Raw genomic sequence first — 22,490 nt, 5'->3', positions numbered from 1 at the left:
AGCAGAATCTGGTCAGAATCCACGGGCTGCAGAATTCCAAAACAATCGTTGTATCTTTATTGACTTTTTTTTTTTCTGAATGCAATGACTGTTTTTTTTTTACTCTTAAGGAAAATAAACATCTTTTAGAAACAGCTCGATACACACAATCTTCAGTGTGAAGCAATATACTAATAAGAACACTAGTCGTCTTAACATTTACAGTCTTCATATATATTATATATATGTATATGTATACATATATATACACTATATAACGAGGCCGGATATAATACACACGTTCACCGTTTTACAGTCATATGTACAGGAAGTTTCTAGGGCGGCCCCGGGCTGGGGCTGCATCAGGCCTATCGAAGCGTGGACAGAGCTGAGGACACGGACAGACAGGCGGACGAACTGGCGGGCACTGGCCCGGGCGGTGGTGGCTGCTTGGGGAAGGAGGCAGCGCCGGAGCCCCCTTCCCAGCAAGGGCCCCGTGCTGAGGGGCACACGACGCACGGCGGCGACACACGGGAGAAGCGAGCATGTTCCCAACATATATACATTCTATGTGACATATATATAGAGGGGCACACAGGTGTGTACATGGATCTAGCACTGTCTCCGCTCCCGTGCGAGTGGCGCTGCGGCCCCCGGAGACGGTGGTCGTGCAGAGGGTCGGTCATGCGTCTGCCGGGGGTGCACTCTGGTCGCGACTTTTAGTTTTGCGCTCCCAGGCTGGGCTCCGGGGACGGGGCGGACTGGAAGGGAGACGAGCAGAAGCCAGCGGGAGCCAGTCCGGCCCACGCCCGGGGAGCCCGCATCCCCTGAGCACGGGCCCCAGGCCCCCGGCCCTCCCGACCCGCACGAAGGTTTTGGCCAAGGCTGGGAAGGAAGGGCGCACAGCCTCCGGCCCCTCCTGCGCCGGACAGGCTTCGGCTCCCCCCCGCCCCCAGCCTCGTTCCAGGAGACACGTCCTGGAGGGAAGCCAGCCTCGGCCTCTTCGGACCCCACCCCACTCCCAGGGTGCCCAGCTGCGTGCCACTACCGACCCACGTAGAATGTGTGCCACGTCGTCCTGAAACTTCCAGGGGGAGAAGCGTATCCCCAGGCTAAAGGCCTCCCACCCACGCCGGAGCCTGGGTGTTCCAAGGAGTCTGGCCGCTCCGCGGGCTCCCCCTCTCCAAGCCTGGCCGGGGGATGGGGGCGAGAAGGCCCTGTGCCGTCCAGTTCCGTGAGCAGACGGATCCGGAACCTGTTTTCTTCCCGACCGGGGACCACTAGTTTCCGCCCGAGGAGGCCAGATCCAAGATCCGGGTTCCGGATCAAGGATCGGCTCTGGACCCGCGCCGGAAGCAGCGCGAAGGCGCGGGGGCTGCGCCGGCGGCTCCTCTCCTCGGCGTCGGCGGCGTCGGCGGGCGGGCGGGCTGGCGGGCGGGTGGGATCCGGCGGCTCCTCCGGCCGGGGGTGGATTACAATGGCAGCCTCTGCGGGGAAGAGACGCGCGGCTAGTTACTGACTGCGGGGCACCTGCCGAGCAGTCAACTCCTCCAGACCCGCCCCTCGGCCCCGACCCCGCCCGCTCCTCCGGAGCGAGGCCCCACCTGCAGCTTTGCCCGTAGGCCAGTCCCCGCGCCCCGCCCCGCCCTGCCCTGGGCTGGCCCCGCCTCCCGCACGTGCGGGCTGTATAAGTGGCCCGGGGCCCACCCGTGCTGATCCGCCCCCGCCTGGTCCGCCCGGAGCCGGCGCTCCCGCGCCGGGGCTCCTCTCCAGCCTGGGCCCCTCAAGGGGAGGCTCGCGGTCACCCACCTTATGTTTGGGGCATTTCAAAGAAAAGTTCTCTTCGATGAATATGCAACCTGTGAGCAAGAGAAGTTCGTGCGGTCAGAACGGCGTCTTGTCCGGCCGGGAGGGGGGCCCACCGCCCCGAACGCCCTCAGCTGCAGGTTTTTATTTCAAAGAGTAAGTCAGCCTCTGCTTGAAATCAGACCCAGTCCGAACTCCGTCAGCCCTCCAGCCCCGCTGGCCTATCTGTCCTTTACTCTCCTTTCCCCTCCCTCTGGAACCCCCTTTGGTCATGGGGAGGCGTCCCCACTCTCCCCCTCACCCTCCCCCGCTGTGCTTTGCTGGGCCGCACTGGTCACTCCGTCCTGTGGTCCGGGCCCAGCCCCTAGGTAGGCCTTGACGCCCAAGGGGCGCAGTGAGCGTGTGTTGACCACCTGGGGCTGGGGTGGCACTTCCGGAGGCACCATGCTCAGCCGCCCCCAGCAGCCACTCTGGACGTGGGGAGGCAGGGCCAGTCACCCATCCCCAGCCCCTCTCCTGGTATCTGCACTTGGGGAGCCAGGGCCCCGCTGACAAAGTGGCCTGGGGCCTGGTGCTCGCTCTGCTAGCTCTAATGTGGGCTGCCTAACAAAGGGCGCAGGGTCAGTGGGCCTGGGCAGCTCTGGTGCCCTGCGGTCTCAGGGTCCGGCCCAGACCCCTGGAGAGCCCCACGGAGGACCGTACTTCCAGACCCAGGTCGGGCAGGTGCAAGGTGCTGACCAGGGGCTGGGTAACTGCGGGGGGCTCCTGCCTGCCCAGCTCACTCCCTGGGTGCTCCCCCGCGCCCCCCTGCTGCCTGGAGCCGGGTTCCCCTCCCCTCTGGCTGCTAGGCTCACTAGTCCTGCCCCCTTCTCTGGCCACTGTACCCCCTCCATGCCCCTCCCTCACACCGCCCTCTCCGGGCTCTGCCAAACTCTCCAACCTTTAGGCAGATGCCTCAAGTTCAACCCCAAAGGGAGCTGCACGTGTGGGGATTAACCGCCCCCCCCCACCCGGCCTTGCACAGCCCCTCTGTGAAGGAGAGAGGGGGCTGCCCAGCTGGACCTGGTGGAGCGGGGAGGCCATGCAGAGTAGAGAAGGGCTGCCCAGCTGGGGCCCTAGCTCATCTGGGTCCACCAGCCTCAGCTGAGCTGCCGGCTGACTACGGCCACCTGGGTGAGCTCAATCTGGCATGCGGCAGGGCCCGCCTGCCCACACACACCCTCCTGAGATGTGCTGGAGGCTGGGCCTGGAAGGTCCGGTGGCTGATACACCAGTGGCACAGCCTGCCCTGCCTCGGGCCTGCTCACTGACCTGGGGACGCTGGCCACCTCCCTCTCCCCCCTCCTCCCAGCATGGCCCGGCTTCCTGTGCGTGCAAAGCCTCTGAGGCGCAGGCTCCATCTGCACCTGCAGCCCCTCTCTCCGGAATGCAGGGCTCCGTCACAGGTCTGCTCAGGCCAGCATCTCATCTGCCCCCTGCGGCCCTACAGAGAGCCCTACTAGATGGGGAATCCCTTAAAGATATCACTGGAAACAGTTTGTATCGCTCCAAGCCTGGTATATATGTCCCACCACAAGCCAGCTCCTGCCCACCTCCCTTGACCTCTTGAGGACTGGCTCCAATGTCACCTCCTCCTAGAAGCCCTCCTGGATTCCCTCCCAACTCAGGATGGATCTCTCAGCACAGTCTCTCCTTGTCTGGTCTCCGTAACTTTAGGCAAGGATCATGGTTTTCCTGTCTGTCCCACTGAGACATGAGCCCCCAAGGAGGCTGGGAAGCTGCAACACTGGAGAGGACAGCGCGCAGGACGTGGAGCCGGCCAGACAGTGAGTCACCCCCTGGTCCTGTTCCTGCAGTGCTGTGGCCACGGGTAAGACAGCCTGTCTGTGAAGGTGCCGCTGGAGACAGTGCAAGGCCTGGCACGGGGCTGGCAGAGCGCAGGCGCAAACCTAGTCACTGCGGGAGGAGAGCTGCAGCCCGCGGCACCTGTTCCTGGAGGTCAGGCCCGGGGTCTGGTGAAGTGGCGGAGTCCACATTACAATCTGGTTCCCGCGGCCCTCAGGGCAGGGTGTGGAGCCAGAGCGGCCCCATGTCCCACTCCAGCGCGTTCCCTCCCTGAGGTGCTAGCGCCTCAGCCCTCACCAAGGAACCGTCACCGCTCAGTCCCGTGTGTGCTCCTGGGGGCGGCTCGGTGCGGGCTGATGCCAGGAAGTGGCATTCAGGTGGGAAGAGGGGTCCCTGGGCTGTGGGAGCAGCAAGGGTCCTGCCAGGAGATGCCTCTGCCCTGCCGCCGTGCGACAGGGTCACGATAACCTCACCCTCTTCCAGGGCAGCAGGGGGCGGGGGACAGAGATTGCGGGGGGCTGGCCCCCAAATCGGACCGGGGCTGCCCTTTCCGGGTCGTGCTTGTGATCTCACTCCCTGCTCCAGACGGCTGCAGAAAGAAGAAATGACTCTAACTTCAGCTTTACAGATGGGGAGCCGAGTGCAGAGACAGTGGTGGACTCACCCAGTCCACACCTGAAGCATGCCACCAGGACTGGGGGCTCCGGGCTCTCTGGCCCAGGCCATCAGTATGCCACCTGCCTGGTGATGGCAGGTGCTCAATAAATGCCCGCGGGTCAAGTGAGTGGGGGAGTGGAGAGAATGGGGCAGGTGCAGGGGAGCCTGGTCCTGACTCCAGCGCCCACCGTCCTGCTTAAACCTTCCACAGCTGTGCCGTGGAGCCAGGGGGAGTCTGTCTTGAACTTCCTTTTCTTCCATCTCACTCAGTTTTTGTTACTGAACTATCTTTTCTCCTTTTTCTCCAACCCAGTGAACTCCTATTCAGCCTTTTTCCAAGGCCCAGCCCAGTAGCCCTGCTCTTGGAGGCCCGAGACCCTCCCGAGCTGTAGGCACCCCTCGGCAACGGCAGCTCACATACAGCTTTCCAATTTGTGCTTCTGGGCCCTCCTCCAGCAGGTGGCTGGGGACGGACGTGTCTCCTTGTCACCAGCACTGCCCAGCTCAGGGCCCAGCCGAGAGACATGAGAAGGTAAAGAATTGCTGGGGCAGGAGAAGAGGGAAGCCGATGGGTCAAGTGGGGTCAGCTCGAGGAGCTGTGCCTGCGTCCCCCGACCTTCGGTCCCCTTGGGCTGGCTCTTACCCGCATCGCTGGCACATGGGTAATGGTAGGTGTGGATGCATCCTTTGTGGCAGCACCCGATGGTGGCCCCGGCTTCCTGGCAGCTGGAACAAGTCTGGCGAGGAGAGAGGGAAGACAGGTGAGTCTGCAGTCGAGGGGCCCGGCCCCCACCCCTTCCTCCCAGGGGGCCCTGGACAGGCAGCTTGGAGGGAGGCTCAGGATGGACGTCCACAGGGTTGGTTTTGTGGCAGCCGCCGGCCCGGCACCTTGGGCGGGGGGAGCTCTCAGGGCGGGAAAGCAACCATCTTGTGGATAAGCCTCGGCGTCCCGCAGGCCCAGGCGAGCCCCGGCTCAGCCCCTGTGCACCGCGCGACCTCAGCCAAGCAACTCCGCTCCTCCCGCCTCCTCCATACGGGGGGACGGCGCCTGCCTTACGGGACAGTCGTGAAGATGAAATGAGCAACTCCGTGTGCCCAGCGGACGACAACGCACAGGGCCAGTCACCGCCCGGCTGTGCCCTCGCCCGCCAGCTCCTCCCCACAGCCTCCGGGTGGGCAGCTTCACGGACGCCACTTCACAGACAGTGAAGCTGAGGCCCCCGCTCCAGGCGGAGGTGGTAAGTATCATTTCCTACCCTTTCCGGGGTCAGAACAAGCACTGGACCGAGTCGGTGCTCTACTCAGAGAGGCTGCTCACCCTGCCCAGGACCCACGAGGAGGAAACAGCCACTGCCTGAACGCGGGGTTCATGTAAACCCTACGCCGGCCGGCACGGCAGCTGGCCCACTCGGCCTCTCAAAAGCCAAAACCGTGGTCTGAGCTTGGGGGCTGCCCCAGGTTGGGCCCAGCTGCCTGCAGGGGGACGTGCCAGGACAGGATGGCGATGCCAGGAAGCCCCTTGGAAGCAAAACCTGAGGCCTGGGGAGGGACAGGCTGGTCCCCAGATCCTGCAGACCCCCTGTGCAGCAGGGGAGTGAGGTTTGGGAGGGGGAGGGGGCAGGCCCCCGCGCGGAGGCTAAGCCACTGAAACCAGTAACTGCAGTTCGTGACACACCAGGCACACGTGGAGGCCGCCTCCTGAGAACACCCCGATGGCATCAGCATCGCTTTATTTTATACAGGTGAGGGATGAGAGCTCAGAAAAGCCGAGTAACTTGCCCAAGGGCACACAGCTCAAGAGCAGCTAGACGGGCTTTGAGCCCAGCAACCCCGCTGGAGCACAGGCTGGCGGTCATGGTGCCTCACTGCTCGGGGTGGGGGGCAGGGGTGGGCTCCTTCCCATGCCAGGGACTGATGGGGACCCCACACCCAGCAGGTGGGAGGCCAGGAATGAGTCTTCTCACGCCCTCCCTGGGCCTAGCCTGAGAAGTGCCTGGGCATGCGCGTCCTGGAGCCGAGCTGGGGTGGGGGCTGGGGGTCGGTCTGGAACATCCATTGCCTCGGGACGGCAGTCTCCTTCTGCTCAGGACTGAGCCTCCTAGGGCTCTGTGGCGAAGGTGTGACGGAGCAGGAGTGGGCCCCCAGACCGGGCCCAAGTGGCCCTTCATGGCTAAACAGCGACAGTGGGCTCCTCTGGTGACGGCCTCATGCCACCCCGCCTGCACTGAGGCCCCCAAACCCTTGAGACAGGCATCTTAGATGTGGAGAAATGGAGGTACGGAGAGGCCTCGGGCCCTTCCGACCCCAGCGCCCACGTTCTGAGCTGTTCTCCTGGGTGGGTGATGGGGGGCCTGGGAGTTTGTGGGGAGAGGCAGCCTCTGGGCAGACTAGGAAACTGAGGTCCCTGGAGGTGGGCACAGCACGGCTCAGGGCGGGTAGGTGTGTAGGGGCCCCCAGGAAGGGACACAGAAGGAAGAGGGGTGCCCCCGGGCCTGTGCAGAAGTTCTGTTCCCGCAGAGCCAGGGCGCTGATGGGTGTGAAGGCCGGGGTCCGGCTGTCCCCGCAGCCCCACCCTGCTGACAGGCTTCGGCGCCCCGAGGCTCACAGAGGACGGTGACTTGCTGGGGTCACAGACTGGCTCTTGGGGCAGAGCTGGGATTGGAACCGGGGTCTGCCCGACGCCAAGGCTGCGCGCTACCACGGAGCTCCGAGGCAGAAAGGGTCTTGGGGGGACGGGCGGCCCACGGAGGTCTGGGCTTGTCAGTGGGCAGGGGGCTGAACTATGACCTGGGAAACCCCAGACCCCGCCCGTCTTTGCAGGCAGGGTGTCCTCCAGGTGCGGGCGCTGCTTTAATGAGCTCCGCCTGGCCCGGGACCTCCTCTCTGGCAGGGCGGCCGGTGACCACCCCTGTTCTGACCTTCCCAGGGATGCTCCCAGGGTGGGAGGCCGCTGGACCATTACTGGAGGATGGCACAGCGGGCAGAGATGGGGTGACCGGGCCAAGCTCCGGCTCTGTGACGTAACAGCCGCGTGATGCCAGGAAACCGCAAGGCCACTTGGCCCCCCGGCTTCCTCCCCAGGCCAACAGGAGGTTGGTGCAGTGAGGTGAGACCAAAGCGCCTGGAACAGGTGACCTGGGAAAGGGGGGTTGGCCCCTGTGCTTGGACAAGGTGCAGAAGCAGCGCAGCCCAGTGGGGCGGAGCAAGCCGGGGAGACTTTCAGGAGGCCACAGGTGGCCGCTAGCTGGCCTGGTGATCGGAGCGTTTGGTATTATCTTTTAATGGCGGGAGACACCTGAACCTATTTCAGGGCTGCTGGGAAGGAGGCAGTGAGGAGGGAGAGAAGCAGACACACAGGAGGGAGGGGAGGAGACCGGAGGCAGGAAGGGTGAGGGCTCCAGGTCTTGGGGCTGCTGTCGGGCTAGAGGACCCCGCACGGACAGGGTCAGGCGCCGGAAACAGGGAGGTGTGGGCAGCCCAGTAGCGCCCCCCTGCCCAGCATAGGGCTGTCCGCGTGGCTGGTGCCGGGGTGGGGGTACCCAGAGGGAACAGGTGGGCAGGTGGGGTGGGCACAGGGCGGTGGGGCCCCGAGGGCTGGGGAGGGGGGCAGGAGCACAGGCTGCAGGTGAGAGTGCCGAGTCCCACCCCATCCCCGGGAGTGAGGGGATCGGGGGTCCCCTCGGTGATCGGAGTAATGGTCACACTGCTGAGACAACATGCTAGTGTCATCCAGGTGGCTGCCACTGTCACTGGCCCCAGGAGATAGTCACGGAGCACGTGGACGGGCCAGGCATGGCTGTAATAGCTTTATGGGTGTGAACTCACATAATCCTCAGGGCCCCTCCACAGGGGACTATCATGCCCACTTTAGAGATAAGGAAACGGAGGCACAGAGAGGTTAGGTTATATTCTTGGAGACACACAGCAAGGGGCAGCGCTGGGACCTAAACCAAGCCCTCAGCGACTGTGTTCCTCAGGGGACGTTTTAGGGCCTCGCAGGAAAGGTTCCTGGACCACCTGCCCCTAAGGGCTCACAGTCCAGCCACCTGGTGCTGGAGAGGCTCTTCCCCCGCAGGTCCCGCTGCACCTGAGGCCACGGAGGCAACCCCCTGACGTGCAGTTCTGGGGCCTGAGCATCTCAGCTGATGAGGTGAGCAGGGTGCTTGGGGGCTTGGGTGGGGGCGTGCTGCAGCCGGAAGGGGCCGAGTGCGTGCGTGGTGGGTACAGGGCTGAGCAGGCAGTAAGGGGCCACAGTGGGAGGTCTGGGGCAGGGCTGGGCAGATGTGTCCTGCCTCAGCCTGGAGCGTGCCTCCATGTTGTGGCTAGGCTCCCCGCGTATTCATTTGTGATTGTGGTGTGTTTGGGCCAGATTGTAGCATTAGAGAGATGGCCTGCCTGCCTGCAGAACCCGAGGTCCCCACCGGCTGGGCTGGCCTCTTACCATGTCCATGGCCACCTTCATGGCCTCCTGCAGCCCAAAGAGCTTCCCGGCCACCAGGTAGACCCCGCCCGTCCACACGGCGCAGGCCTCGTGCACCCAGTGCTCCTGTGCGTCCCCGCCAGGCTCTGCCGGCGGCTCCTTGCTGCACTCGTGCTTGCGGCTCCTGTCAGCTGGGGCTGTCTCTTCACCACCTTCCCCCCGACCGTCACAGCAGTAGCAACTCTGCAGCCGCCGGGACAGGCCCCGGGCGCTGGTGCGCAGGGAGCCCTGCTTGGCTGGATCGGCTGGGCCGTCAGGCCTGGGGGGCTTCCCGGTGGTGGTGGTGGTGGTGGTGGTGGTGGCGGCAGCGGCAGCTGGGCACTCGAGGCCTTTGAGTGTCCTCTCAAGAGGCAGCGAGGCCTCCTCGCAGGTGCTCTCTGGCCGCACCTTCTCCTTGAGTTTTGGCTTCTTTTTGGGGAGGCAGTGTCCGGGGTAGTAGGGCCCACAGAGGTCCCCGAGGTCCTTGAAGTTGGCTGGGTTTTGGCAGAGGCAGCAAACAAGGCAAGAGGTACTCAGGGCCTTGGAGACCACGGGCCCCAGATGCATGGTGGAGGAGAGGGGCAGGGAGGGCCGAGGCTGCAGGACGGAGCCTCCAGGGAATGTGGCTAGGGAGGCCCCGGCCGCGTCCAGGGAGGAGGAGCAAGAGGATGAAGAGGAGGAAGGCTTCCTGTGGGGCTTGGGCTCGTCTCCGGGGGAGTTGACAACAGTGCATACGGTGGTGAACGCATCCCGCTTCTCCACCCGCACGAAGGGTGAGAAGGCGGGGGTGCGGCTGTCTGCTCGCAGCCGCTTGCAGGAGGAAATGTATTTGAGGCGGATTTCAGGCTCTGCGGGATCCAGGGGCAGCACCTGCTGCTGCCGCCGCCGCTTGGCACGCCCCTTACAGGGTGAGGTGGTGGCGTTCTTGGCCCGGCCCCGCGTCAGGCGCTTCCGCTTGGAATAGCTGCTGTAGTTGGCGTGGCCAGGCTGCTTCTGTGCCCTCACCTGGGGCTGGCAGGGCCGGCCCTCAGGGGGCTGGGAGGCCAGCCCCAGCTCCTCCGTCTTTGGCTTCTTGCCTCCTCCGCCAGGGCTGTCCTCGCTGCCCCCCTGCGTGCTGCTGGCCGTCAGGAGCAGAGCTGGGCCGAGATGAGGCCTCTTCTCCAGGGAGCCTTTGGGGAGTCCGAGGGCTCCAGCCCTGCCTTTCCGGCTTCTCTTCTTAGGTGCCAGGGCAGTGCCCCCGGGCAGTAGGGCCTCTGGGGATGTGAAGGCCTCAGTTTTGAAACCGTCGGTGGAGGACAGTTTCTTATTGTTCACGAGTTTGCCTTTTAAGGATCTGTTGGTCGGATTTCTGCATAACGGATCGGCCCCCAAGGCTGCTGGGAACTTCTGCCCAGTGCTCATGTTTAAGAGACCTTCTTCTGCCCCCAGCGGGCTGCCCCCTGCGCTCTTGAGCCCGCGGTCCTTCTCGGGGAGGGATGGGCTCAGAGGATTCCCGGGAGGGGCCCCTGGGGCTCTGCACGCGAACTTTTTCAGGCTGGGCGAGGTGATCTTCTGCACGATGGCCTCCAGCTTCAGGCCCCGGCCTTTCCGGGGGGGCAGCACCTTGGTCTTCATGGCCCCCTGGACGGACGCCCGTGAGGCCAGCTTCAGGCTGGCGTCAGGGGTCTCCGGGGGCGGCAGCTTTGCCGTGGGCTCACCGTTGCCCTTGGTGGGCTTGGCCTTCTTGGGAGACGTCATCCTCTTGAAGAGGGTGGGAGGGCCCTCGGCCCCCTCCTCCTTCGTGTCCCCGCTGGTGCTGCCGCTGCGTAAGACCAGGTTGCGCTTCTTGGTGGGGACAGGCGCCATGAAGGCCGACTTCCTCTTGAGGGTGTGGAGGGGCCGATCGGAGAGCTTGCCGCCTGCACCAGGCTTGGGGACCCTTGCCCGCTGGCCCGCCCTGCCCTCCTTCTGGGGGCTACCGGCGACCTTGAACGTGGCGGGCAGGTGGTTGTTGGCGAGGAGCTTCTTGGCGGCGCGGCAGTTGGGGAGCCGGCTCTCCGAGGCCCGCCGCCGCTTGCAGTGGAAGGCCTCCTGGGTCCTGGTGCGGGACCGGAGGATCATGGAGCGCTGGTCTTTGCCTGGTGCATCCGGCGAGTCTGTCTCCTTGGTCTTGGAGCCCATGGGACTGCTGTCGGAGGCCACGGGCAGGGCGGCCGGGTTGCTGGGGCTGGATGCGGCCTTGGGGGAGGGCTTCCCCACCCGCTTGCCCGACTTGAAGGCAGCTCGCTGCTTGCCCCCCAGCTTGTCTGGGGGGGCAGGGGTGGTGGGAAGGCCCGGGGGTCCGGGCGTGCGGGGCTCACTCAGGGCCGTGAAGGAGCGGGTGCACATCCTGGGGAGCCCTTCCGAGGTCCCCCGGCCTGGGGCCCCCGCCCCTTCCATCTGTCCCTGGGGGGGCCCCGTGCACGATTCAGGGAGCAGCAGGTCTTTGGGCAGCGCCGGCGCCCTGCACGGGGAATCCTCGGCCTCGGGCAGCCCCCGGTGCACCCGCCGGCTCCGTAAGCTTTTGCCGCGAGGCACAGGCTCCTTCTTGGCGATGGGCGCCTCGGGCACAGCAGGCTTGTTCGGCTTCTGGGTCAGGGAGGCTTCCGGGGCCAGGGTGGTGGAATCCCCTGGGGCCAGCGCCCCCTCGGGCCCCTCTTCCCCTGGCTTCATGTGGGAGAGGGAGGACTCGAACCAGCTCTGCACCTTGGACTCGGTGCCCACGGTGGGGCCCAGCAAGATGACGGACTCGCCAGACAGGGCACACGGGGAGCCCCAGCCGGCCTTGGGGTCCAGCACCTCCTCCACCTCCTCCTTGCCACACAGCAGCGGGGCCTTGGGCGACAGCGGGTCCTGCAGGCCCGGCCTCTGCTCGGGGCTGCCCAGGAGCTCGCACAGAGACGAGTACTCCTCCGCCTCCAAGTCCCCCTTCCTGCCGGCGGGCGGCAGCAACGGGAGGTCTCCGAAGTCAGCGGCGGAGCAGCAGTGCCGGCTGTCCTCCAGCCACCGGTCGGCCTTGCCCACCTCGGGACACTGCAGCAGCCCACCCGCCTCCTCCTTCACCCCTCCCCCCTCCTCCTGCTGGGAGTCCCGGGGCACCACGGCCTTCTCCGCCGAGGGCTGCTCCTCCTGGAAGCCCAGGCAGGCCGAAGCCTCGCGGGCGTCCTCCTGGCCAACGCTGTCGGCGGCCTTCCCGCCCTGCTCCAGGCCCTTGGCGAGCTCGCCGGGGTGCAGCCCCCACCGGGGACAGGCGTCCCCCAGGTTCTCCTCGGGCCAAGCGAAGGGGTTGGCGCTGTCCGCCGAGCTGGCGGCAGTCGTGTCTGGGAAGCAGTCGAAAGCCGCCGTGGCGGGGTCCGAGGCGGCGGCCCCCAGCGTGGGCTTGGCACCAAAGGAGAGGGGACCAGTTGTCTTCTTGGGGTCAGGGGTGGCGAAGCCCACGGAGGGATCTTCGAACAGCCCCGGGCCGAAGTCCTTGGTGCCGCCGCCCTTCTCCAGCTGTAGGGTCTCGGGCAGGGCGTCCTGCTCCCCCGGCCGCGGCCACGCACCCTTGGCCATGGGGTCCAAGCAGGCGCTGTGGTTCTCCAGCGAGAAGGGCGGCTTGCCGGTGTCCTTGGCCAGGCCGGGCGCCTCGGCCCAGACCTTGTCGGCCTTCTCGCTGATGGCCTCCTGCAGCCCCAGGATCTCGGAGGCCAGGTCCTCCTGTGCCAGGGCGCTGAGCAGCAGGCGCGGGCAGTCCCGCTCTCCAGCCACAAGCTTGGAGAAGCTGTCGAGCGGCAGGCTGCCGTGCAGGCTCTGGAAGGAGTCATCGGACTTGGTGGACATGTCGTCGGGCGAAGTCACAGAGCAGGTGGACACGGACTCGGGCTTGGCCTTGGAGCTGCCGTGGACCCTGGCGGGGCTGCCGCGGGCCTGGCTGCAGTAGAGGAAGCTGCGCTCCAGCGGGTCCTCGGAGCCGCTCAGGTAGTCGGCCTCGGGCGGCTCGGCGTGCGTGGACTGCGGGGTGCTGCTCAGCGGCTCCGACAGCGGTGTGCCTGCCGGCTCGGCCGAGTAGCCGCTGCCCTCGGGGCTGCAGTGCTGGCTCTTGTGCTGCTCCGGGGTCCGGGCCGCCAGGCTCTTGACGCCCTTCTTCTGGGGCATGGCCGCCTTGGAGAGCAGCAGCTGCTGCACGGTGTTGGAGATGTTCTCCACCTGCGAGGTCAGCGCCGTGAGGCTGTGCAGGCTCAGGTCTGACAGCAGGCTCTCGGGAAGCTTGTCCTTCTGCAGGGCCTTGCAGTTGGCGGCCTGGGCGTCCACGGAGCCGGCGGCGTCCGTCGGGGAGGGGTTGAGCAGGGGCAGGAAGTGGCTGTGGTCCGCGAGACCGGCGGGGAAGGCTCCAGGGCCAAGCGGCTGCTGGTTGTAGGGAAAGTTCTCCAGGTTGGGCATCAGCGGCGACGGGGTGGAGCTGTAGGAAGGGGAGCGGCCCACGGAGCGGGCGGGCGAGTGGCTGGAGCCGGGGCTGAAGGTCTGGTAGTACTGCTCCGGGGTCCTGACGGCCGCGTCCGGCTGGCAGTAGCCGGGGCCCTGCTGCCCGTAGTGTTGGTACTTGGTGAGGCTCTGGTAGTGGAGGGTCTCCTGGGCGTGGTGGCGGCTCTGGAGGGCTTGCTGCTGCTGCTGCTTCTGTGGCTCGTAGCTGAGGCGCCCAGGCTGGTAGGCGTGAAGGCTCGGGACCCGCTGGCCTGGGGCCAGGCCGGCGTTGGCGGTCAGCGGCCTGTCGTGGGGCTGGGTGGACGGGGCCGTGCAGCTCTTGTAGGAGTGGGCCCCCTGCCCGCCACCCTGGCCGGTGGAGGAGTAGGTGGAGGAGACGGGGAAGGACTGGGACTGCTGGGGGAAGTGGCTGCCCGGGGGGAAGGGCAGGGGCGAGGCGAGGTCGTTCTGGGGTTTCTGCCTTTGGAGCTTGGGGTAAGCCAGGGGCTGCGACAGCTGCTGCTGGACGTGGAGGGTGTGAGTCCGAAAGGGCAGCTGGGCGCCCTGCTCTGGGTACTGCCGGGCGGGGGGCGCTGCTGTCTTCTTCATCAGGTTCTCGTCATATTTGCCCACCGCCCCTGGCAGGGGTTGCGGCTGCGGGGGTGGTGGCTGTGGCGCCCCCCAGGCCTGCAGGCCCTCCTCCCCCGAGTAGCGGCCGGGGTAGGGGCTGCCGTCCTGGACGGCGTAGCCCGCGAAGGACGGCCTCCCCTGCGGGGCCTGCGGAGAGGACAGGCCTTTGCTGGCGCGCGCCGCCGTGGCGGGCGTGCCGGCGCCGCCCTCGTAGCTGGGGAAGGGCTGCGGGCCGTAATAGTCCTTGGTCAGCAGACGCTGCCGGTCGCAGCTCAGCCCAGCCTGACTCGGCTGCCGGTAATTCTCCAGGCGAGATGTCTCCTGTGAGGTCTGCTGGTAGGTCTGTTGTTTGCCATGGAAACCACACCTTTCTCGAAAAGACTGCATGACTCGGGCTGGTTATCTGTGAAAAGAGAAAGGGCGAGAGGGAGGGCGGGGAGGGGCAGAGGGAGAGCGATTCAGACGAGCCATTTCCTCTCCCTCGGAGAGCCGGCCCCCCTCCTGGCCCTGCCCTCTCCCGCAGCCTCCCCACCAGCTGTGCACATATTGACAACTTCTGTGTCAGGGACGTGTGCTCTGTAATTCCCGCTCCGACAGGGATGGGTACAGGGAGGCCACCGAGGAGGGAGGTGCGCCCCGGCTGCCCAGCGCCAGGTCACTGGGGAGCTGCCCCCTCCCCCAGCCGGCTCCCCCCTCCCTCCTCCACAGCCCTTCCCTGCCATTTCAGAATCACTTAGCAGGGCAATTCCCGCTCCCCTGTCCCCTGGGGCTGCTGGATCCGGTAAGCTAGCCCCAGTGCAGCAGTGTTCAGGCGTGACCCAGCGTGCGGGGGGCTGGGGACAGCTTGCCCTGCCCCAGAAGCCACTCACCGAGGCCTGGCGTGCGCGCACGCGCACACACACACACACACCTCCTCCATCACTGCCATGCCATCTGGAATCTGTCTGTTCCTTCCAGCAGACGCTGATTAGGGGCTGCCGAGCCACTGCAGGCATAAAATGTCCCCTCCTCGACTCCCAGGAACGCAGGACGGCGGCACCTGCCTCCTGTTTTTCATACCGTAGGCACGTAAACAGATTACGTGGCCCGGAGAGAGGCAGCACATGCTGATGGGGGACAGGGCTGCGGTCCCTCCACGTGAGAGGCAGCCCTGGGCCTCCTGGGTGGGCGGGGCCTGCACGGGGTCAGGGCCAGGCCGAGAGCCCATCTGTTTATGATTTTAGGGGCCGGCGCGCACAGGGTCCGACCTGCCCCAAAGCAGGATCGGGGGTCAGGAAGTGACCCTGGAGTGGGGGTGGGGGGGCCTTCAGGGCAGAACAACTGGATTCACATAACAGGCCAGCTGCAGCGTCCAGGCTAATGGTGGTCCTGCCGCCACCCAAGACCCTCGGAGGAGGGAGGAAGGAGTAAGGATGCCCCAGGCTCAGGAGTCCTCATGGCGAGGGCTGGCGGTAGCCTGCGCCCCTGGGCACGGCGTTTACACACACCATGCTCGCCTGCACAGCCCAGGCCCCCAGGAGGGCACAGGGAACCTCGCAGTGCCCGTTCCCAACCCCAAAGAGGAAGGGGTGGCTCGCTATGGGCTACGAGCCTCCAGGGCTCTGCGGGGGGAGCACAGAGAACGGGGTGGGGGACAGGCACACCTCCCCCAAGAGGTGCAGCTCACCCCTTCTTCACCCAGATCCCACCTCCATGCTCTCCTCATGCGGTGGCCGGGGGGTGGGGCGGGGTGCTGACCAGGGAGGGGTCAAGCCTGGGGCGGCTGGGCAACCCCAGAAACCCTGTCAGCACAGCCCAGGCCAACCTCCCTGCCCTTGGCAGTCGGCTGCCCGGACTCAGGGACTGAAGCGCGTGACCCTGGAGAGGGCTCAGCCCCTGCCCACAGGACGTGTCACAGCCCCATGCCATGTACTCTCCCTGGCTCATCACAGGCGCCCCGACACGGAGGAGACCCCCTTCTGACCCAGTTTAGTCCATCCCGGTAGCTGCAATCAAACACGACAGGAGGTGCCTGCTGTGACCCAGCGTTGGTTCCGGGGCGGCTCCCTGCCAGGTGGGCAGCCCGCACCTCCCCCATGGGGCTCCGGGAGGGGGGTGCCGGCGGGGCAGGGGAGGCTCCTTCTGCCCTTGGGCAGTGCACACGGGCACTCCCTCTGGCCCAGGCCTGAGCTGGCAGGTGGAGGCCTCTGCTCAGTGTCCTCTGCAGTCCCCGCGCTCTGCCCTCCCTGGCCTCGCTGATGAGCCCGGAATTCGCAAACCGAGGCCCACTCTGAAGGCTGCGCGTCGCATATCCGCACAAATTACATTTCGGCTTTTATTACCCAGATCGCTCTCATTTCGCGCTGAGCGTCTTGTGGATATCGTTAACATTTCTACAGCTTTTTTTTTTTTTTTTAATATTTTTTCGCATTCTCTACAAATGCGTTACCAGAAACGTTATTTAAAAAGAGTGCTCTGGCCAATGTTCCCTTCCCTGTTTAATCAGTCCAGCTGCTGCGTCTTTGAATTTCGCAGAGCCGTATTACAGCGGGTTTTCCAACGCACAGGAGCAGCTGGACGCGGTGAAAGCATCTATCTCTAAGACAAGACAGTTCAATTAAAACACGCGAAGCCCAGCGGCTGGTGGAGAAGGCAGGCAAAACTGCCTCCCAGCACCACCTCCGACCCCAGGAGCAAAGGCCACCTCTCAGAGCCACCAGGTCCCCGGCCCCCGCCAGCTCTGCCGGGAGAAAATGGGGCTCGGCCTCTTTAAGAGCTGCCTCAGGCCTGCCACAGGCTCTGTTGTTATTAATTATTATGATTATGATTAGTTTTCAAGAGCACTAGAAAAGGACAGGCGGGAGAGAGGCAGGCTGAGAGCTGGGGTGGGCGGCATCAGGAGGGGGCGGAAAGAGATTCGCTGGGCAGAGAGATGGTGACCTCTGAACCCGGGAGGAGAGGTGGCAGCGGAGGGGTGCAGGCTGGGGGTCTGGCCTCTGTTCTGCTAGAGGGAGAAGGGGTGGGGGTCGGGGAGGGCACCCAGTAACATACCTTCACAGGACGACTCCTGGTCCAGACCCGCCTCCCCCCCCCCCCCCCCCCACCCCCAGACACTTGGTCAAGGCCACATCTCAGGTTCTAGCCAAACTGGGAGGGAAGGAAGAAGGAAAAAGAGGAAAGAAGGAAGGGAGGAGGAAGTCAGTCCTGAGCTCCAGATCCGTCAGTGCTTCTGTGGCGACTCCTGTGAGCTGGCCTGCCCAGGCCCCTGGCCCAGGCAGAAACAGCGCAAAGCTGGGCCGGGCCGCAGGGCCCGCCCATGCCCCGGGACTCCTCTAGCTCAGCGACGGGTCTCCCTGCCCCCCACGCCGTGAAAGGGGGCGTGACGAGCCCCACAGACACCCTCAGGCCCCAGGCACGAGGCCATCAGCCCCCGAAGGCCTTCGGCAGCAGGGCAACCAGGGCTCGGCCGTGTTTTCAGGCAAAGAGCACGGCTCTGCGGTCCCCGCACAGGCACTGCGGGACCCGCTGGGGTGGGGGGCAGGGGCAGCCTTGCCCGCGGTGCGTGCCCACCCCGTGTCTGCACGCTCACTGCCTTGACTGTTCTGCCCTTTTACAGAGGGGCGAGGAGCTGAGTGTGAGCCCCCCACAGGGCAGCTCCTTGTGACGGATGCCGCAGCGGCATGGACGGCCCTCGCCAAGAATTCCCAGTTTAGAGGAAGGCCCCTTGGGGCACGATAAGGAAATGGGGGTGCCCAGGTCCCCTCTGCAACCTGCGTGGCCCCAGAAGCCGGGTCGGGCCCTGCCCAACTGTAGGGAATCTACTAGTGGGCAGTGGCGGCCCCTGGCTGCCTGCTGTGCCCTGGGCAGCCTCAGAGACAACTCCCTGGGCCCACAGCCTCTCTAGCCCCCAGGGTCAGGCCCTGGTCAGGGAAGTGGCCCAGCGTGGGCCGGAGCTGCTGTAGCTCCCGCAGGGACCTGGGAGGGAGGGGCGAGGAGGAAGCTTCTGTTCCCCAGCGGGGGCCCTGGGGCCATCCCACTCGCTCACCCAAGGTTCTTTTACGACCTGGTTTTCTGATTTGCAGCTGCAGGGAAAAAACTTTAAAACCCAACCCACTCAAGGCCTGGGAACGAGGAAGGAGGGGAAAGTTACCTGAGTCAGGAGGCCGGGGATGGGGGTGTCCCAGGAGGAACGGAATGGTGGGACCACCTTGTGCTCCCCATGTGCTGTGGGTGATGAATACTAAACAGGACACCTTGATGAAAACGATCGATCAGTCAGGCCCACTGCTATCCTGTGGGGTCTATTGAATCCCAAGAGCCTGGCCTAAATGGGGGGAGGGGGTGTTTCCAAGGACTCCCCAAGACAAGAGAGCCCAGGGCCCCCAGGCCTCTGGGCCAGGCACCAGGAGAGGTCAGCTTGGGGCAGAGGGGGCCCATCCCAGGCATAAGGAATCCCAAAGAACAAGTCAGCCCCCACCCCAAAGTACGGCGTCTCAAGACCACCCTCTGTGGGCAACAACCATCCTCGTTCACGGGCACCCACGGGAGAACCCCACAAGGATCCAGCACACCCCTCTCTGCAGGGCTGGAGGTCCTGAATGTTCAGACAAGTTATGGGGTGAGAGGGGGAGAAGCAGGAAGACAGCCGGGCTCCTTAGCTGAGGCTAGGGACCGCGGGGCAGGGGGAGGTCCGGGGCTCTTTGGAGGACGTGTGAATGGGGGGGCAGAGGCTTCTGGTCTCTCCAGGGGTCTGGAAAGCCTCCCCTCGAAGCCCACCAACGCTGCCTCTTCCAAGGACCCAGCGGCGGAGACAGCCAAGACCTACTAAGCCCCCAGAAAGAGAGCCTCCCCTCAGGGTCAACCCACCAGGAGGACGCGCTGCCCCGCCCCGGGCATCACCGCTGTCCTGGGCACCATCCGGGCGCCGCCTGCGGAGCTCTCAGCCCGGCCGCCTCACCCCTGCCCCATAGTGCAGTTTCTGGGATGTGAGGGTCAGCTGAGCCGGAGGGGCCCACGGCCCAAGGGGTGAGGGCAGATGGCCAGCCGGACCCCTCCCCGCCGTGAGGTGTGGGGCAGCAAGGATTCGGCGCAGCCGAGCTGTTGGCACTCACGAGCCCTCCGGGGGAGGCTGGCGGGTGGGGGGCCCACCCTGCTATCGGCTCCACACCCATCAGTCTCGTGGACAGTAGTTGCTTTTACGTCATTTTATCCACCACTCCCCAACTCTGTCAAATGAGGAAAAGAAAATGCTGGATGCACACAGCTAAGAGGGCTGGGGTCAGCGGCCCCCAGTTTCAAGGTGAAGGAGCTGGTCCAGAGGCTGGCATGGGGAGCTGCCCCATGCCCCGCTGGTCTCGCGGGTGACTGCACAGTGCAGGTGACAGAGGATCTGTTTGCTGGTTTTCAGGGGAGGCAGAGAAGGCAAGGAGCGAGCCTAACCTCTCACCCCAGTCCTGTCCTGGACACCCCACGTGCCCCACCCACCGTGACTTCCCGGGGAAGAGGACGTACCAAGGTGCCCAGCTGGTGGTCAGTGTGGCACCTCCCGGGGCCTCAGGGCCTTTACACCGCCTTTTCCTCTGCTGGGAATGCCATTCTCAGGTACCACGTGGCTCCTCTGGCCCCCCCGGGCTCCCCTTTGCTCACGTCACCTCAGGTGGCCGACCCTTAAGCACTGTTGGAAACCCACACTCCACCGCCCCCCCGTCCCCCCCACTTCTCCAAGGTAACAAGTCATCTGGCTGGCTGGCTGGCTGGCTTTATTACGGCCTCTCCTCTTCAGGAAGTAAGTTCCACAAGAGCTGTTTTGTTCACAGCCATATCCCCAAGTCCCTGAACAATAACTGTTTGTTGAATGTATATTGTTTAAAATGTCACATGGGGGACTTCCCTGGTGGCGCAGTGGTTAAGAGTCCGCCTGCCAATGCAGGGGACACGGGTTCGCGCCCTGGTCCGGGAAGATCCCACATGCCGCGGAGCATCTAAGCCCGTGTGCCACAACTACTGAGCCTGCGCTCTAGAGCCCGTGAGCCACAAGTCCTGAAGCCCTCGTGCCTAGAGCCCCTGCTCTGCAACAAGAGAAGCCACTGCAATGAGAAGCCTGTGCGCCGCAACTAGAGAGAGCCCGCGCACAGCAGCGAAGACCCAATGCAGCCAAAAATAATAAATAAATAAAAATGTCACGTGGGACTTCCCTGGTGGTCTAGTGCTTAAGACGCCACGCCTCCACTGCAGGGGGGCACAGGTTCGATCCGTGGTCGGGGAACTAAGTAAGATCCTCCATGCTGCGCGGTGCAGCCAATAAATAAATAAAATCCAAAGTCTAATTGTTGAAAAATAAATAAATAAAATGTCACATTATGCAAATACCCAGAACGAGGTCGAGTGGAGGTGCAGAGCACATTTGGGTGGGGGTGAGGGGCTTGTGGCCACAGCTCCTCCTCAGTCACTTGACAAAGAAGATCTCCCTCCGGCCTGGCAGGTAACGCCCCCGTGAAGGGTGAGAAAGGAGGTAAAGTGCTCCAGCCCATCGCTGCCGGTGGGAAGGGGGGCTCAGGGTGCCACAGCCTCCACGTGTTTTATAGAAAGAGGAATCTCTCACTTTAAAAAATGTTATCTGGGCAGAAGAGCTAAACAGACATTTCTCCAAAGAAGACATACAGCTAGATGGCCAATAGGCACATGAAAGGACGCTCAACGTCACTAGTTATTAGAGAAACGCAAATCAAAACAAGGTACCACCTCACACCAGTCAGAAAGGCCACCATTAAAAAGTCTACAAATAACAAGTGCTGGAGAGGATGTGGAGAAAAGGGAACCCTCCTGCACTGTTGGTGGGAATGTAAGTTGGTGCAGCCACTATGGCGAACAGTATGGAGGTTCCTCAAAAAACTAAAAATAGAGCTACCGTATGATCCAGCAAGCCCACTCCTGGGCATGTATCCGGACAAAACTATACTTCGAAAAGACACACGCACCCGTGTGTTCACAGCGGCGCTATTCACGATAGCCAAGACATGGAAACAACGTAAATAAAGAAGATGCGGTACGTGCACACAAAGGAATACTACTCAGCCACAAAAAAGAATGAAATAATGCCATCTGCAGCAACACGGAGGGACCTAGAGATGATCACACTAAGCAAGAAAGAGAAAGACGAACAGCATACGGTATCACTTATATGTGGAATCTACAGTATGACACAAATGAACATGTCCACAAAACAGAAACAGACTCACAGACGTAGAGAACAGACTTGTGGTTGCCAAAGGGTAAGTGCAGATGGGGGAGGGATGGAGTGGGAGTTTGGGATTAGCAGATGCAAACTAGTATACATAGGATGGATAAACAACAAGGTCCTACTGTATCGCACAGGGAACTAGACTCCATATCCTTGATAAACCATAAAGGAAAAGAATATGAAAAATATATATAGGTATAATCGAATCACTTTGCTGTACAAAAGAAATTAATACGACATTGTAAATCAACTAGACTTCAATAAAATTTTTTAAAAAATGTTATCAACCAAGTAAAAACTTTAACACCCCGGAGATCAAGAGAACTGGTCTTCGGGCTGTACTTGCTCACAAGCTCCTGGGGTCAAATGCAGATGCCACTTGGCCCCAGTGAGGCAGGGCCTTGTTGGGCACCTGGGGGATGCCTGGTGTGAGGGAGTGACAGCAGGAGCCCCCCCACCCCGAACTCTCCCTGGCCTCTGGGAGAAGCCCTGAGGTCAGCACGAACCAGTTAAGCTCTGGATGGAACCAAAGGGGAAGCACTGGGGGCCTGCGGGAGGGCGGCGCTGGGCAGCGGCGGTCCCATGGGGCCAGAGCGATGGGGGCTGCAAAGGCTGGGCGGCGGAAGGCCCGAGGCCCACAGAGGAGCCCGTAGCCTCCTTGAGAGCTCCGCCCCACCTTCCACGTTGCTGGGTCCCTGGTGGCCCTCATCAGTGGTAATTACGTAATGAATGGTCTAATGAGCCGGTTCACCTGTGCATCCCTCACTGGAAAGCAGCCTGATGAGGGCAGGGGCTTCATCTGTTGGGTCCTAGGCTCGAAGCCTAGAAACTGCCCCAAGTAGCTGCCTATTAAATGCTGCCTGGATGGGTGGGTGGATGAACAGATGGGTGAGGGTGCGTTACCTGACCCTCACCACAGCCCTGACGACAGGCCTGGAGGCCAGGACACGCGCAACAGCCAACCAGGAAGGGAAGATGGCGCTTATGTTCTGCCCTCCACAGCCCCCGGGTCACAGCCCTCTGTGCCCGAGCCCACTCGCTCGTCAAGCCCGTCTCCACTTAGCCTACGTGTGCACAGGGGCCAACCTGGGCGCTGAGGATACACAGGAAAATGCAATGGCTCCAGCCCTCCCGAGGCAGACAGACACAGACGAGGCTCTGGGGGCCGGGAGAGGAGGTGGTCAGGGCAGGCTGGAAGGAGGGGGCCCGCCCCATGGGAGGACCGGCCTGAGTGAGGTGGGGCGGGGGACTGAGCAGGTGCGGTGGCTGCAGTTACCGCCCCTCCCCCACCTCAGGTGGCCTGGCTGCTGCAGCCAATGGTCAGATGCCCACTGTCCTCATGGTACCAACCCCTGGCAATCCTGCAAAGTCACCCCCATTTGTCAGCTGCCTGCATCACTGCTCCCGGGGAAGGGCCACTCTCCCCCACTCTGG

At 63.7% G+C, this 22,490-nt stretch overlaps 1 protein-coding gene and 1 long non-coding RNA gene across 12 annotated transcripts in view; one reads left to right on the top strand and one right to left on the bottom strand.

Moving 5' to 3' along the window:
- Positions 1-34: 34 nt before the first annotated feature.
- The window catches only part of RAI1 (retinoic acid induced 1), a 105,844-nt gene continuing 83,388 nt past the window's right edge, over positions 35-22,490 (bottom strand). For 7 of the 10 annotated variants that reach the window (XM_067717497.1, XM_067717496.1, XM_067717494.1 and 4 more), the window contains 2 exons: positions 8,729-14,240; positions 4,557-5,024 (listed from right to left, as the gene is read on the bottom strand). In XM_067717497.1, the coding sequence (XP_067573598.1) occupies positions 4,701-5,024; positions 8,729-14,224 (5,820 nt within the window). In that variant the 5' untranslated portion in view covers positions 14,225-14,240 and the 3' untranslated portion in view covers positions 4,557-4,700. Of the gene's footprint in view, positions 1,467-1,788; positions 1,839-4,556; positions 5,025-8,728; positions 14,241-14,706; positions 15,801-22,490 lie in introns of those variants that run through there. The other 3 variants (XM_067717503.1, XM_067717499.1, XM_067717500.1) reach the window with 3 other exon arrangements.
- LOC137213106 (uncharacterized) lies at positions 5,349-21,362 on the top strand. 2 transcript variants are annotated; one of them, XR_010937787.1, is made up of 5 exons: positions 5,349-6,029; positions 7,214-7,393; positions 8,363-8,437; positions 19,224-19,417; positions 19,746-21,362. It is a non-coding gene; the product is annotated as an uncharacterized lncRNA (long non-coding RNA). The 2 variants fall into 2 exon arrangements; XR_010937786.1 differs by having other exon boundaries at positions 19,224-21,362.

Source organism: Pseudorca crassidens, chromosome 19, assembly GCF_039906515.1.
Source record: "Pseudorca crassidens isolate mPseCra1 chromosome 19, mPseCra1.hap1, whole genome shotgun sequence".
Lineage (NCBI taxonomy): Eukaryota > Metazoa > Chordata > Mammalia > Artiodactyla > Delphinidae > Pseudorca > Pseudorca crassidens.
This window is presented reverse-complemented; position numbering and strand designations above follow the sequence as displayed.